Consider the following 15,852-nt stretch of genomic DNA (forward strand, 5'->3'; position numbering starts at 1 on the left):
CACTACAGCTTCATTTAGTAGCTTATTTTAGATTCAAATAATGCTCGTATTTCATTTTCAATACACAGCAAACCATAATTTAGATGGTTCAAAGTATAAGGCTGCACTCAGACCTTCTCATGTATTTTCATTACATGCGAGGCATAGAGCTAAACATTCGTTTTTTCTGAAAATAGAACGATGACAAACCCAGAAGGTCGTTTAATAACACTTACTACCTCTGAATGTATTTTCATAATGCTCAAATACTCCTCTAACCATCTGGATGAAAATATATTCTGCTTACTGAATGATGAAAAAAGATTTTCAACCTGTTTCTAATTATATTTCCCATACAAGTCAGAGATGACATTGTCACATGTTTTGTCACACAATACAAATATGAACACATTATTTTGTATATAATATAAAATAACAGAAAGTGAAACCAATACAGATATAATGTATGTTAAAATATTTTATAAATTGAGCAAGTATGTCATTTAACGGAACAGTGTGTCACATTTAGGGGGATGTATTTGCAGAAATTGAATATAATATTAATAAGTGTGTTTCCTTTAGTGTATAATCACCTAAAAATATTGTGTGTTTCTGTCTATCTACGTACGGAGCGGGTCCTCTCTTCACGGAGCCGGCCGCCATGTTTCTACAGTAGTCCAGAACAGACAAACCAAACACTGACTCTAGAGAGGGACATTTATGTTTTCCCGTTGGCTCCTACAGGCTTGGCAGACGGGAGAAGGCTCGAAGAGTCTTTGGGGATTCTGAAATTAGTTTCAGAATAGTAGTAAGTGTTGTTAAATTACCACAGTCGGTCCAGATTTCATCCAGACAAATCTTGAAAAATCGTAACAGAATGGATTGCTATGAAGTTTGATACTGACATTCATGGTCCCCAGATGATGAATCCTAATGCCCTTTGTGATCCCCTGACTTTTGCAGCGCCAACACCAGGTTGACATTTGTGGTTTTCAGTGAAACATCTCAACAACTGTTGGATGGATTGCCATGCAATTTGGCATGGACATTCATGAACTCATGATGAGTTGTAATAATATTGATAACTCATGATGAATTGTAATAATATTGATACCAGGTCAAAATGTAATTTGTGCAATATTTTTATTTATGACCAAATACTTGCAAAACTTGTGACATTTTTTTTTCATGGTTTATCTGATAGGTAAAGATGCAGTGTACATAGACAACTTAAAAACGACTATCTGATGCAAGTATCATAGTGCTTATAGCCGATGCTAATTTGCAACACCTGTCCCTAGAAGGGCTTTTGTTAAAATAAGAGATAAAAACAAATTCCCATCAGCCTCATGCTGTACTTTGTGTTTGCTAATCAACAAATATTATTGAAGTTAACATGTTAAGATGGAGAACATGGTGAGCATACCTGCTGATGTTATCATTCAGCTCATAGCACCTCTGTGCCTACAGAGCCTCACAGGGCCACTAGCTTGTTTTGAAAAGAACCATTTTCATTATTATAAAATGGTTGCTAATTGTATCTATAGATAATCAAACCAGGAGAGTTGCATCCAAGCCTTGTAAATGCTTAACAAGCTGATGCTTGTTTGTACTTCATTGGCCAACAAAGTGCATTGCTGGATGACATCGCACTGTGCTCGCAAAAGTTAGGCCAGGATCAACTTTTTTTTTCTTCCCTCGGACTACTCTGCATTTTTGAGGCTGTGTTATTGTTGGTCTGAAAGGAGGCCTTAACATCTGACAAAGAATAGGATGCTGAGAGCTGCTGCAGGACTAACACAAGATGGATGTGAACGACGGGGACTGGCTGCCTGATGGGGAATTTATATGAGGGCTAGAACCACTGTGCAGCTCATATCAGATTAAAGCTGCAGTGGTATTAGCATGCAAATTGAAAAAAAGGGGGCAGTATTTCCTTTGGATTAACTGCCACTGCCTGCGACAATGTATAAATGCCACACTATAGACCTTATCACACACAGCCATGTGAAATACTGTAGCTGTGTGAGTACATGCCGATGGGCATCCTGAGGAAGATCTCCTCTGGTTTAGTCATAGAAGTCATTAAAATGTGCTGTTGGTCACAATTTAAAATAGATTCAGGTACAAGCGTCACTCTGACACAGCAGAAATCATCAGGGTGGATTCATGTGTGAGGATGTGACACACACACACTCACAGAAATGAGAAAGTTCAGTCAGTGATAGAAAATGCAGCTGGCTATGACGCATAAAAACGAACCTTTGGTTTTGCTGCATGTTAGTTTATCTGTTTTTGCCTCTTTTTCCTCTTTCTGTACATTGTCTATCAAATACATTTAAATAAAAATGTAGAATTGTAGAAGAAGAAGAATCCAAAACATCCTTTATCCATTTTCTGATTTGTATTAATACAGCAGATTGGAATAAGCAATGGCCATAAATTGTGTTTCAGAAATTGATAACTGATGTAACATGCTTCAGAATTACATCAATATCAATCAATGTGAAAACAGGGCCTGTGTACCACTGATAAATTGCCATGAACCGAAAACACCTTTTGAGTTTAATGATACAAACCTCAACTACACATAAAGCTAATGCGTTCCTTTTGGTGTGGGAGCTTTCTGGAATCATCCTGTCAGTTACAATAGGAGATGAGCCCTTTCGCATGGTTCTCATCATCACTCCCCGGCTCTCTGGTTGCTTCATGCTGGCTGAGAGGATATTTTGCAGTAGCTCTGAAAATCAGCAAACAAGTATGTGTTGTGATCATCCCGGTTGTGCTTCAGCTTGCAGAGCTGAGCAGTGACATGCTCCTGCCAGTCATCAAGGAGCAACTCGGTCAGTGTCTTGTGTGCTGCTGGTCAGCCGTCTCCCTTTTGAAGCAGCTCTTTTAAAGTAGTGTTTACCACCACTGCTGCCTTAAAAAAAAACTAAAAAAACTCAATCACTTGGGTTTTTAGAGACATTTAAAATTGAGTAATTGAAAACACTTGTCTGTGTGAACGGATGTGGGCACCCCTCCAAAACGTATTCCTGAGATGCCTGGGCTGGAGACAGATCCAGATGGGTCTGAACTGAAACCAGATGGCTGGGTGAAGGGAACATAGCCTAGGTACTACTGCATGCTGCATACAGACACACTCCTTCTGAGGCACAGCCACTGGGATGTGTGTTTGAAGCGTGAATGCACAGATGCACGTGTCTACTCGGGCGGTGGAATGTAAAGAGGAATTACACTAATTATCTAAAATCCATGGGAGGAAAAATTTAATTTGATGACATTTATTGGGGTATTGCAATACTGACTTATTCCATCGGCTTGTGGTAGTGTTGGAAAAATGCATGACAAAGCTATACTAGAACTTTTGTTCTTCTGACGTAGTCACAGCATTTTGGCATTTAAACATTGGAGTGATCCACAAGCATTCAATTTTCAATTGAGGAGCCATGACATTGGATTTAAAGGGTCTGACACAAAGAATAAATCATCAAGAACAAGTTGCAGTTTTCAAAATGTGCTTTTGATATTTCACTGGGTGCACATTCCAGACACTTCTGTCTCGTGCTGTGATACTATGAGTTTCCTCAGATGTTCTGATGATGAAGTGTCTAAAGGTGTCAGTCTTCTTTATCTACGCTGGATGTTACCCAAGTAAACAATTGAAACTACTGTTGGAAACAGTTACTGCAAACACACCTGCACACCAGAGGATGTTACTCACAAAAACAGGTGTTTCAAACAGCGAATACAAAAGTGCCACTGCAAGATTAGGAGCGGCGAAACTCTGCCGTGATTCACAGAGCTCTGTGAAAGGCTCTGCCCTTTGGGAAATAGTGTGGGTTCTGATAAATGAATGCATTTCAAATGCATCTCCGACAGCAAGGCTCACGCAAGTAGACAATACTTTCCACCATTTTACTTCAAAAGCATTCCCATTAAACATGTTTCCAATCGGATTTTTAGCCGCTTGCAACAGAAAACTGGAACAAAGCACACAAAAATATCAAAACCGCACTTTTTTGTCCTTCTAAAATGTCATCGGGCTCCCGATCTGGGTGAGCAACATCTTTTTAATTCCCTGAGGAGAAATTCGTCATTTGTGTTGTCTTACGGGAAGGACCAGCTACAGAACAACACAGATGGAGCTGAGATTTAGTGTTGTGCTCAAGGACACTTCAGCAGCACGGATGCTTGACTATGAAACACTACACCTTACTGACAATGTGCCATGGATGAACTCTCGTAAAAGAATTTCAATTCAGGAGTCTGATAAGACAAAATACTACTCCCTACCCTGAAGCATGTGTAGAACATCTGGATACTGTATATCATTCAAGAAATCTTTGACATGTCATTCAAAAAAATTCACCAAGTGAGCTCTCATCCCCAATGTTTTGTACTGGGATGTACTCAACGGCAACGGGTCTCGCTCGTTCTTTCGCTTCCCGGCTGATAAAAAGACCAGGAGTCACTGGATAAATCACATCAGGCCAGATACATCTCATCTGTGTGTGGTCATAGCTAAGTTAGCTAGCTGGCTACTGTTGGTGATCTATGTTGTGTGAGACGAGAGATGTAGTTCACTGAGCGGTTTCACACAAAACTAAATGATAATACGACAAACCTACGACAAACTGTGACTTTCTTGACTTGAAAAATTACGTTTTATATTGACAAACAGGAGGCTGCGCTTTCACACCAACCTTATCAAGTATCGATAGTTTCTTTACTGGACTAGAAGACAAGGCTGTCCTTGTAATAGGTGTAAGGTTGTTTGTCTCTGTAGTTTACATTTCCACAGAAAATGATACTGTATATAAAGTATATAGAAAGACATCTTAAAAAGAAAAGTGTTCCTCCACAATCTTCCATCCATAATGTTGAAACATGGTCATTACACGCTTCTACATGTTCCTGATTTTCATTCCCTTTGCAGACTTTGCAGACGGTGCCTGGAGAACGTGCAAAACATTTGTAGCAATTAACTTTTCCTAATGTAATGTTTTGGTCCTCTAATGTTTCTAAAGCAGAGCTGCAGCGTGTTTTCATTCCAGCCTCCAGATGTATATCCCTGCTATGCTACTCGTGTTGGATACATGTTCAGGAATGCAGATCCCCTGAGTTTTCGCATTATGTTCGAGTCATGCAGACATCTGTTTGAGGAAAAACACCATCCATTCAGATATGTACTATACCGAGGCAGGCATGAATTTAACACTCTTAGGAAAATATACTGAAACGTTACATGATGTGAAAATGAGCATTTTGTCAGTTTAAATAAAATCAAATAAATGTTATATTTATATATATATTAAATCAATTCTTCTAAGAATTGTGAATTCCACAAGGCCACAACTAAATGAGAGCGGTGTCTGCTAATTCCAGCCTTTCTTGAGTGGTGAATACCACTTACAATAAATAGTAAATGGGTTTAGCTGTTCAGTGTGCCCGCAGAAACCAAATCTCAGTTCCACTTCTGATTGTTGATAGACTTTCCCCTAACAATACAGATTATGACTGTGGTTTATTATAACATCGGCCAGAACAATTTGATTTATGAAAGCAGTAAGTGGCCTCCTGAGAGATTTATAGATGGCTGTGTATGTATTCCACATTTTTTTTTTTTTTTTTTTTTGATTTAAAAGTGACGTTGTCTCTCTTTTACCGTTGGGGGTCTCTCAGTTTTCTGACGGCACTGCTGAGTGTTTCTGTCATTATTGCTGCTCACAGCTAACCTCCTGTTCAAACTATTTCCTCCAAAATTAAGTGCTATTCTCATGTGAACATCACAAAGAAAGAAGAAAGCGAAACGCATTATCCCCCTGACCAAACATCACACATCAAAACACGCAGAAAATTGTGAATGTAGGTGCAAACACGTCACCGCTGACTGCTTTTACATGTGGGTGACTGTGATTATAATCCAACAGGGTGTCTTGCATCCTTTCCACTTCTCAAATATGACAAATCATAATGTTTCCCCTCCATCCCTCCAGTGTTTCAAGGTGTTGTTTTACAGTAATAGCTCATACAAGTCTGACAAAAGTCCCTCTTGTGGACGCAGGTAGACTAGCACTGTCCTTCAGGCGACATCTTAAGTGCTTTTATATAACTCATTATATAAACTCGTTAAAGAGCTTCAGTGCAGACACAAGCAATATTTGTGATTAATTCGCTTGTGGTTGATGAAAAGATCAACCTCCCGTTTATTACATTCATTTCAAACCTCTCGCTCATAATGAGCAATCTCATAATCTTATAATTATAGAGGAAGTTGCTGTCAGGCAAACGGCAATAAGCTTAGGGGCAAATTCAACTTGGATGCAAAGTGATCTCTAATCAGAGGATCAGTTCATCCACCTCAATGTAAATGAATGCAAAACTCTCACGCTGCAGCAGGCCGCCCTCACTGTTTTCACTCTCTGTAGCAGATGTGTCCTTTCTGTGAACTCTGCCCTCTATCTCCATGCCAGTGTTGTCTGTTATATTTCTGAAAACAAGGTGAATCACCTTCTTCTACCTGACAAAGGAATTCATTATCCTTCCCCCCCACATCCCCAGAGGACGCAGAAGTGGTCTTCTCAAATGTGTTTGTGGTATGGCTACGCTCCAAAAGAGGAAGAGTCTGCAGTGATGTGCTAACAAGGACGAGACCGACTCCCAAAACTCATGAATAAACTCTCAATTCACGTCTTCAGTTTCAGCGGAGACGCTCCGAACCCCCCCACCACCACCCAGCTCGAGCGAAAAAGGCATAGGGAAGCAATAAATGCAAGAGCAGCAACATATTCATGGCAAGCATGAATAGCAGCTCAACATCTGACTCAAATCTTACATTGTTCAGATGGTTGTTTTCTTCTGGGGCTTTCTTTTTTTAGGAGTGCTGACATAACCAATAAGCAAGCAGGCTAGTCTTTGACATACTGTTTTCCACACCTAATTTGCAGGGAGGAGATCCAGTCATCACTCTGGAAACTCCTTCACTGTAACAGAAAGAGACGCTAAAGGTAAGGAATTGACAGCTCATACGTCTAATGTGTAACGTATGCCCTTCAGGGACTGGGGTGTTGATAGTGATTGATTGTGACAGTAGATAATAGCTTATTCATTAAGCAGTTACATTCACATTATCTCTCCATTACAAAGAGTATTGGTGCAGCTGGCAGGGGCCCATATTTGGATTCCCCAGCAGAGATAAGGTGCCAAATGCTTGATGCCCAACTGACAACTCTCTGGAAGAAATCAGGGTTATAGCACCGAGATTGACAAAGACAACCAGAACACACACACAAAGAGGCGTTTTCTGCACTGTGAAACACCAAGAGAAGTGATTTGACATAACATGCAAGGAGAATACATCAAATCTTTTACTAATGGGGTGATTGGCACCTTTAATGAACTGTATATCTAATGGCAAGAGGACTTGGATCATGTTGGCGGCCTTGAGAAGTTTGTCTCCTCACTTGATCCAGAGTAACCGGATAGTTTCTTTTACTCCACATTCTTATCATCAGGACAATTCAGCTTCCTGTGTGTCTGAATCTGTCTGTAACAGTCGAGCGTTGCACTGGGTGAAGAGGCGTGAGGCCTCTGTGATTAATGATAGCTTAGAGTCCCACACATCATCCTCTGTATGCCGGCACGTGCAGCTGCAAGTTGGCAGACTCCGAGCCAACATTTCACAGTTTTTGGGAAGAGGAGAATGGAGAATTAGGTCAACCGCGATCATTATACCCACAGTTGTGTCAACAACACAGGTAGTTAATCTCCATGTTAAGTTAAAGCAACAATGGTGTTATCATTAAGCATGGTTCAGGAAAATGCCAGAGTGATAAAAAAGAGGCGTCATTTGAATATTGTGGGTTGGTATTTGGACAAAAGTGTTTAAGTCTGGCAAAGTATACGCGCCACATTTGACTAAAATACAGATACACTTTGGTCTATTAGTGTAGAGATGGACTTTGCATTTGGTGATGCAAGGGACTGTAGAAAAATTATTTGGGGTGGGGAGAAGGGTGATATTATTATTTTCTTTAAACCCTGCCCTCGACCAAGAAGAAAATGCACCACCTTCCCACCAATATCTCAAAATAACTTATAACTAAAGAGGCAAAATGTCAGAAAAATATTAAATGATGTACTCCACTTGAAAGGTGCAGAAGGAAGGATTTGGCAACATCTAGTGGTGTGGGGTTGCAGATTGCAACCAACTGAGTACCCCTCCACTCACTCCTCCCTTTCCAAGACTGTGGTAACGTGAACCGCCGAGTACAAAATCGTGGTAACGCCGTTCACCTCGCTCAGAGGTCATCCTTACCATAACAACACTACTTTAGGAGCAACGGAAGTCAGACGACGGCTGGCGGTACCACGGTTTTTGCACTCTGCGGCTCACTTTAGCGCAGTTTCACAAGTGCGTCAGAGAACTCGGGCCCTCGCTGGAGCCAGTGTTTGGTTTGTCCGTTTTGGGCTACTGTAGGAACATGGTGGAGCAACATGACGGACTCCGTGAAGAAGATCTGCTCCCTATGTAGATTTGAAGGGCTCATTCCAAGCTTACGAAAACACAATGATTCTTAGTTTCGGGTGATTACACACTAATGAAAACATAGTTATGCATATTATTTTCCATTTCTGCCAATAGACCACCCGCAATGTTACACACTGTTCCTTTAAGCATTACATTTATATGCTTTATGGAATAATGATTTTCACAACAGACGCCAAATGTGCACACTAGAAAAAGTGAAATTAGCACTTTTATGACATTTAGTTATAGACCCAAAGTAAATTGTATGAACGAAACTCCAAGTGAAGAACACGATAAGATGCGTGTGTCAAGATTGAAGAAAACATGTGTGCATTCATGATCTGAAGCTGCACCCGCAATCCAAATGTCACCAAACTAGTAAAACAAGTTAGCAATGATTCATGCTGAACTTTATATTATAAATTACATTATAGACTAACTTTATATGACACATTGAAATGGACTAACTCTGTTATGCCGCAGGAAGTCTCTCTTCCTTTGGAGAGATAACTTTTTGGTTGTAGTGAATATATTAATCCACATGCATTCATGTTTCATCAAATGACATATTGGTCCAGATAGATAGATAGATAGATAGATGGATAGATGGATAGATGGATAGATAGATCATAAATGTACATCTCTACACTAAAGAAATATATCCATAGAATACAAAATATAAAGATTTGGAATACACTATAAATATACCTGACTACTACAACTTGCATAAAAAATAAAAAATTATAAAGATTAAATAACCCACTATAAACATTAACAAGTGTGCAATAACATACTATATACATTAGCAAAGTTTAAAAGTTACAATGTTTTGTTCTCTAATAAAAAATAATTGAGGTAGTAAATGTGCAAATGTAAATGTGCAAAGTTCAATATGTGAAAGAACACATGGCATTTATTATTCCAATAAATTTGACAAGAAATCTTAGAGGGCAGAAATAAAATATAAATCTGAGATGAGGAAGAAAATAAAATCCCATGCACCCCCCAATAATTTGGTTACAGTCCCTTGTCTGTTATTAATGGAAACATGGTTTCATGTCAGCCTGGCAACACAGAAGATTTCCTCTATATAGTCTCTTTTTTTATTATGCTTTTAAACACAAAACACAGACAAAACCAACAATACACCAACACACAGTGGCCACAAGGACTAAACACCAGACTTAGATCCCCAACACACAGTATACATAGCACATAATATACCCAAAGAGACGATTGTACACAATCATATATGTAGTTGAAAATATCAAAGCATCCATGTATGTATATGTATAAGGATAAGGAGGCGCTTAGTCCGTTACAGTTGATCGCAATTGACACTGATGCAACAACAAAACATTTTAAGAAAAATAAGAAAACAAAACAAAATAAATAAGTCAGCAAATAAATATCTCGCCTTACGACCCAAAAATGGCACTTAGCGAATTTTCAATATTGCAATCTATCAGACCCTTTAAGTTTAAGTTTTTCACCAGCATATTTAAAAAAGGATGTCCAAGTCTTAAAGAAATCACCCATTTTACATTTAAATCTGTATGTTAGATATTCCATTGGTATTAGCTCAAATATCAGTTTATGCCACCCCACAATTGTTGGTGCTTTTTTTTTTTTTTTTCTCACCAATATGTTTATTGGGTTTTCTTATTTTCACAAACACAATAAGAATAATAAAAATAAATAAATAAATAAATAAAAATAAAATCCCATGCACCCCCCCAATAATTTAGTTACAGTCCCTTGCCTATTATTAATGGAAGCATGGTTTCATGTCAGCCTGGCAACACAGAAGATTTCCTCTATACAGTCTCCTTTAGGGCAACTATTAAAATAAAAAAATATATATATTTACATTTAGTTTCATTATAAGAAATAATGTCCAAATTGTCCATGCTGAGCTGCAGGATCTACAGTGAAATGATTTTATCAATTAGTAGTGGAGAGAGCAGGACCACGGTGTTGAACGCTGCGCACTGATTGGTCCAAACGCAGAACTCGTAATGTTCAGCGCTCCCATATAAACCCATGCAGACTTGACATCGGTGCTATCTGTCATGCAAGTCAAAAGGATAGTGAGGAGTCCAGTGTAAAAAAGACATTGCTGTGCAGCTTATACTTGTAGCTATAATATAATAATATTGATTGTGTTTTCCGTTCGCTGCAGGAGCTTTTTTTTTTGGAGCGTCATTTTCTTATGAATTACGCACAGAGCAGGAGGCGTCTCTTTACATTTAGTTGTCTTATCTGTGTTAAGAGGACGATGCCTTTGAGGACCGGACTTTTTCTCCTGATGGTGCTGAACGCATCTGCATATGAACTGGATCAAAACGAGTCTTATTCGCCCAGGAGAACACGCTTTTCTGCCAATAGCCCTTGTAAGTAACACGCTGCTTCCAATCTGCATATCTCAGAGTCGCTTTTTTTCCACAATGCACAGCCTTACCTTTGCTCGCTTACTATGTGGAGGTTTTTTTTCTCATTTTTTTTTGGCCTATGCAGCCTTTTCTGTCTAATTCATAGAGAAGGCTGGTTTTTGCCGGTGTCCTGCCGGCAACAGATGAGCACTGAGCTTGGTGCTGACACCTGAGAGTGCAGGCTGTGTCATGCTGCTATAGTCTCTTTCTCATGGCTTTGGCTGCTGCATAGGTCCCCAGTATTCTGCATTATAGTGCACTTGAAGGGGGTTTTCAGTGCGTAAAACAGAAAGCCTCCTATGTAGCCTTCAAAATCAGAAAAAAAATATATTTTTTACACTGTTTGTGCCTTTTGGACACATAAATGCAACCCTATTAGTTCACATTCTCATCCATCAAATAAAAGAAAAAGCCTGAGTCATAATCCCCCCCTGTAATAACCATCCAGAAATGACACTGCAAAGCATGAATCTGCATTAAAATGTGGACTTTTCCTTTTTTACACAAAGATATGTGATAAAAAAGGCAAGGGATGCTCATTCCTTTCTGCAGGAATTGCTTCATCATCATAAGGTTTTGCAGCTCAACTATCTGTATTTTTTTTTTTTTTGAGAGCAATCTCTGGTCCCTGATGGCAGGCAGACTTTATCTGACTGTGCAGGTCAGCATGGGGGCCCCAGATTCCAAGTCTTGCCAAGTAGGCTTAGGCTCCGCGGTGACATTTCTTAATGGTTATTACAAAAGGATTTGAGTCAGGCTGCTTGCCATCTCAGTGGATTCTTGGATGGAGAAGAAGGAGAGCCAACTATCTGGATACACTGATTTATAGATTAGGTTTTATAGCTCATTCTTGGTGTAAGATTTCAAGTCGGTGGCACGGACTTAGAGCTGTGTTCCTTATGGCAGAGGTCAGTTTTTGGGAAAATAGACTGAATGATGTTGCAGGGTAGCCGTTACAAAGATGGGGTTACTTGTGGGTTAATCAGCCTAATAACTATTCCAGTCATGTGACGCTCCTGACATGAATATGGCAGCATTTTCTGAACATGTATTTCATTATGTATAGATGTTCATGGGATCTTAACTGGACTGTGGCATGTGCTTTTGGAGGAAGAGTCCTCAAATTCAGCTTGACAATCACGGCTTGTGTAAAGAATTGAACACAGAGTCTGGTGGTAGCGTGCATGTGTGTGTGCCAGTGGTACAAGTGTATGTTTGTGTGTGTGTGTGTGTGTGTGTGTGTGTGTGTGTGTGTGTCTACAGGCATGCCAACAATTTTCACTAAACTCTTTGGTATTTCTGGTGCTGTTCATCCAAGCCCTGCTGAAAAGAACCAAACAGGGGAATATAGGTCCCTGCCAAGAGAAAAAGTGCAGCGGTGCCAAATAGTGTCTGGGACTCTCTGAGTTGTAAGGTGTCCAATCTCCAGTCAAGTCACTATTTGCCCTGAGTGACTGTACGCCTTTTGTGAATCACCAAAGTATGAAAATTCTCTTTTGTTTGCCGCATTTTTTCGCTGAAACCCCTGGCAACCCCTTGTGTAAATGAGCTCAGTGAGTGTGTGCAGTGATTCCCAGTGAAGCCACTGTTGGCTTCCACCACCCTGCTGATGGTTCATTCTCTGTGCCCACAGCAGATGTGGCACGCTGTCTCAACAGTGCCCTCCAAGTTGGCTGCGGAGCCTTCGCCTGCCTGGAAAACTCGACTTGTGACACAGATGGCATGCATGACATCTGCAAGTCCTTCCTATACAGTGCTGCTAAATTTGACACTCAGGTATACACTTTAATTTCACTAAAGACTGCATACAAGTATGCCATTCTCTCTATGTTTCTACCGTGCACATGTAGGATTATATGGGTGTAACTGTCAGGGCAAGAATGTGTGAAGCACTGCTGTGTTTTTACAGGGTAAAGCGTTTGTGAAGGAGAGCCTTAAGTGCATTGCCAATGGCATCACCTCGAAGGCATTCCCCACCATCCGCCGCTGCTCCACCTTCCAAAGAATGATATCCGAAGTCCAAGAGGAGTGTTACAGTAAGCTGGATATCTGCACTGTGGCCCGATCGAATCCAGATGCTATTGGCGAAGTGGCACAGCTACCAAGTCACTTCCCCAATAGGTGAGCCCTTCCTCTGCTCTATAAATACTTCAAAAACAAGTCAAGGATATGATCTGGTGACAGTATAGTACACATTGTACAGGGCTTGTTAAGTGACATGTCAGAGTTTGAAGCTTATGATGTTTAACAGGCTCTTTGACCACAGAGTCGATTTAAAAACAAGGCTTCATAACTGCTAGATATAAGTGAATGAGACATATGTTTGAATCAGCTTAAAAATCATAAATATACATGGCTGGCATGTTGCAAATACCACATTTGAGTTATGCAGCATAAAAGATGGCTAAATTGGTATTGGTTTTCCATGTTTTGGTTAGCATCTGCTTCATACATTCTTTCATACAATGAAAGAAAATGAAACGGGAATATCAAGTTTGCATGTTTTTTGTTCCTATTGTTGCTGTAATACATGAAGGATTGCAGCTTGGGAGTGGATACAAAAGGGCTAAGGAGGGTGGAGTGACTAGAGATGTCACACTATAGAGCATGTGTGCAAATACATAGAAATACTTATGAAGATTTGAACTGATAGCAGGTTCAATAGGAATATATTGTTGCCATGCTGTGCATTTTTGTCCTTTTATTGGCTTTGAGCTCTTAAAAAGACATTCTGGGATGCTTTGTTGTCCTAGGTTTTACGGTAAGCTGCTGCAGAGCCTGATGGACTGTGATGAGGACACGGTGGACCGCGTTAGGACCAGCATGGTGTCGCGGCTGGGCCCAGAGATGACCATGCTTATTCAGCTGCTGCAGAACAAGCCCTGCCCATCCACTGCTGTGGCTGCAGCTGCCGCCATCCCAACTGGAGTGGAGGGCCGTGGGAGCTGGCGCTGGTCCATGGGTCCCCATATGTACAAGATCCAGCCTAATCTGCGAAACAGAGACTCTGCCAGTCATTTTGGCAAAAAACGCTCCGCCGGCGACAGCTCGTAACTTCCACTCCGATTCAGAAACTCCACACACTCCTCAAAAACAACATCATGAAAACTCCTCTATTCCCTAGGGGTGATAGAAATCCATTCCTCCGCTAGACTGGAAGTTACAGAAACATGCACCTCTAGGGAATGTCGGGAACGCCCATAAGAGTTGATATCAGAGTTTGGTTGTTGTTATATTGTATATCCTACACTTTAGGCTTGAGAGAACCCCCCTTTCCATCGAGTCCGCTCACAGTTAGTGTTGAACATGTGGCTGTTGCATCTGTGCGACATGGTCCTGTTCACTCCTCTTCACCTCCTCCAACAACCTTAAGAAGTCTTTTGATGCCAAGCAAAAAAAAAAAAAAAAAGAACAGCCATAGTGGTTCACGGTCTCTAGAGCACAAGTCCGTACTTTAAAAGACAAAAATCTCATAAAGCCTGTTCATGAATAGAAATCAGTAGTTGGATTATTATTAGTTCATTGATAGGAATTATTGGTAGATGTAATATTTCAGCGATGAGACCAGACAAATTGTGAGCATGAGATGAGTTTCATATCTATTTTCTGACTAACATAACAGTTAAATGTACTGTATACCAAGTTATCTAAGACAGCCATAGGTAGCCCTCTAAAAGAGAGCGCTCATACGGAGTGAGGTCTGTCGAGGTTTCATGACAACCTTTGAGAGGTTACCTTAAACTGACCAAAAAAACTTCAAACTGCCCTGAATGCTATTCATGAAATACCAAAATAGTGTATAGCTAATAGCACTTATAATAGTTTTTTTTTATGGCAGATGTAGCCATGGTCATGTGTTTCAAATCATCACCCTGCACATAAGGATTGTCCAGGTCGTGGCCAAGTCTAACTATCAGAGAAAGCCCATTTTGCATATCTTGTATCCAGACACTTGTAATGCATATGACTGTTGAGCTCTTCGGTATATGTGGGACCACGTTTAGAGGGATCTGTATCCATATTCTTAACTGAAGCGGTAGTGTATGTGCAGTAAGCTGATTAGCACGTTCACCGATGAGACTGAGAGCAGTCTTCTTCTTGGACTGATGCGTCTCTGAGGTGAATAACGTGACATACACAATGGCTTCCAGTGTCGAGATTGAGAGTGAGAGTGACTATTTAAAAAAAAAAAAAAAGCCTTGTTGGAATGATATTTATTTTCCTACTATATTATTTAATTGCATTATTGTAGTTTTTAATTAGTTTACAGATTTAAAAAAAAAAAAAAAGCAGTTCAGTCATGGCTCCTATTTGAACATGAGCTCTATGCCAAAAAAAAAAGAGAAAAAAAGAAAGTGAGCTGACTGGTGACTGAATGGGACCCATGTCATGACTCTGTGCTGGCCATAGGGGAACAAGGTTGGTCATTCAAGTCAGGTGATCCACTTTATGGGTGTTACAAGGGACCACAACAAAACGATAGCTTCATTTTGACACACGTTCTGGTTGAGAAGATGGTCGTCATTACAGCTGCTAGATGTGCTTGTTCAGTGCCGGGGTGGGGGGGTGGGGGTGGGGTTGTGCACATTATTGAAGTCCAACCAGGTATAATCACAGTAAAAACACCAGCATCAAGTTTTTGGATTGTTCTGCACTAGTTTGCTTCTCTTCACATGGGCTGAAATCAGTTTTCCTTAAGATGGCTACATAGATAAATCTTAATGGTAGCGAGTGAGTATCGTCATCTTACGCATTTCTTTCCTGTTATTTTTTTATTATTTTTTTTTAATGTGCCAGTTCTGATATTATACAGTAGAGAAAGAGACAGGAAAGATGCAAGAGAAATGATGACATGCATCATGGGAGTACATACTGTAGTATCTGTATCTGCTTTAGCCCTTAGTC

The 15,852-nt window shown here is 40.2% G+C and overlaps 1 protein-coding gene across 2 annotated transcripts; it reads left to right on the forward strand.

The window, feature by feature from the left end:
- Positions 1-10,577: 10,577 nt before the first annotated feature.
- stc1 (stanniocalcin 1) lies at positions 10,578-15,348 on the forward strand. Of its 2 annotated transcripts, none has more exons than XM_074638479.1 (4): positions 10,578-10,908; positions 12,581-12,723; positions 12,857-13,068; positions 13,701-15,348. In XM_074638479.1, the coding sequence occupies exons 1-4, from the start codon at positions 10,728-10,730 to the stop codon at positions 13,999-14,001; spliced, it is 837 nt and encodes a 278-aa protein (XP_074494580.1). In that variant the 5' UTR covers positions 10,578-10,727; the 3' UTR covers positions 14,002-15,348. The 2 variants fall into 2 exon arrangements, with proteins under 2 accessions (XP_074494580.1, XP_074494579.1); XM_074638478.1 differs by having other exon boundaries at positions 10,593-10,908; positions 12,584-12,723.
- Positions 15,349-15,852: the final 504 nt, after the last annotated feature.

The sequence above is a fragment of the Sebastes fasciatus genome, chromosome 6, assembly GCF_043250625.1.
Source record: "Sebastes fasciatus isolate fSebFas1 chromosome 6, fSebFas1.pri, whole genome shotgun sequence".
Classification (NCBI taxonomy): domain Eukaryota; kingdom Metazoa; phylum Chordata; class Actinopteri; order Perciformes; family Sebastidae; genus Sebastes; species Sebastes fasciatus.

What these genes read in the sequence shown, in the direction of transcription:
- stc1 (XM_074638479.1), top strand. Translation starts at nt 10,728, where the DNA reads ATGAATTACGCACAGAGCAGGAGGCGTCTCTTTACATTTAGTTGTCTT. An exon ending in CTGCTAAATTTGACACTCAG is followed by an intron (nt 12,724 to 12,856) that starts GTATACACTTTA and finishes GTGTTTTTACAG; the next exon opens with GGTAAAGCGTTTGTGAAGGA. An exon ending in CCAAGTCACTTCCCCAATAG is followed by an intron (nt 13,069 to 13,700) that starts GTGAGCCCTTCC and finishes TTGTTGTCCTAG; the next exon opens with GTTTTACGGTAAGCTGCTGC.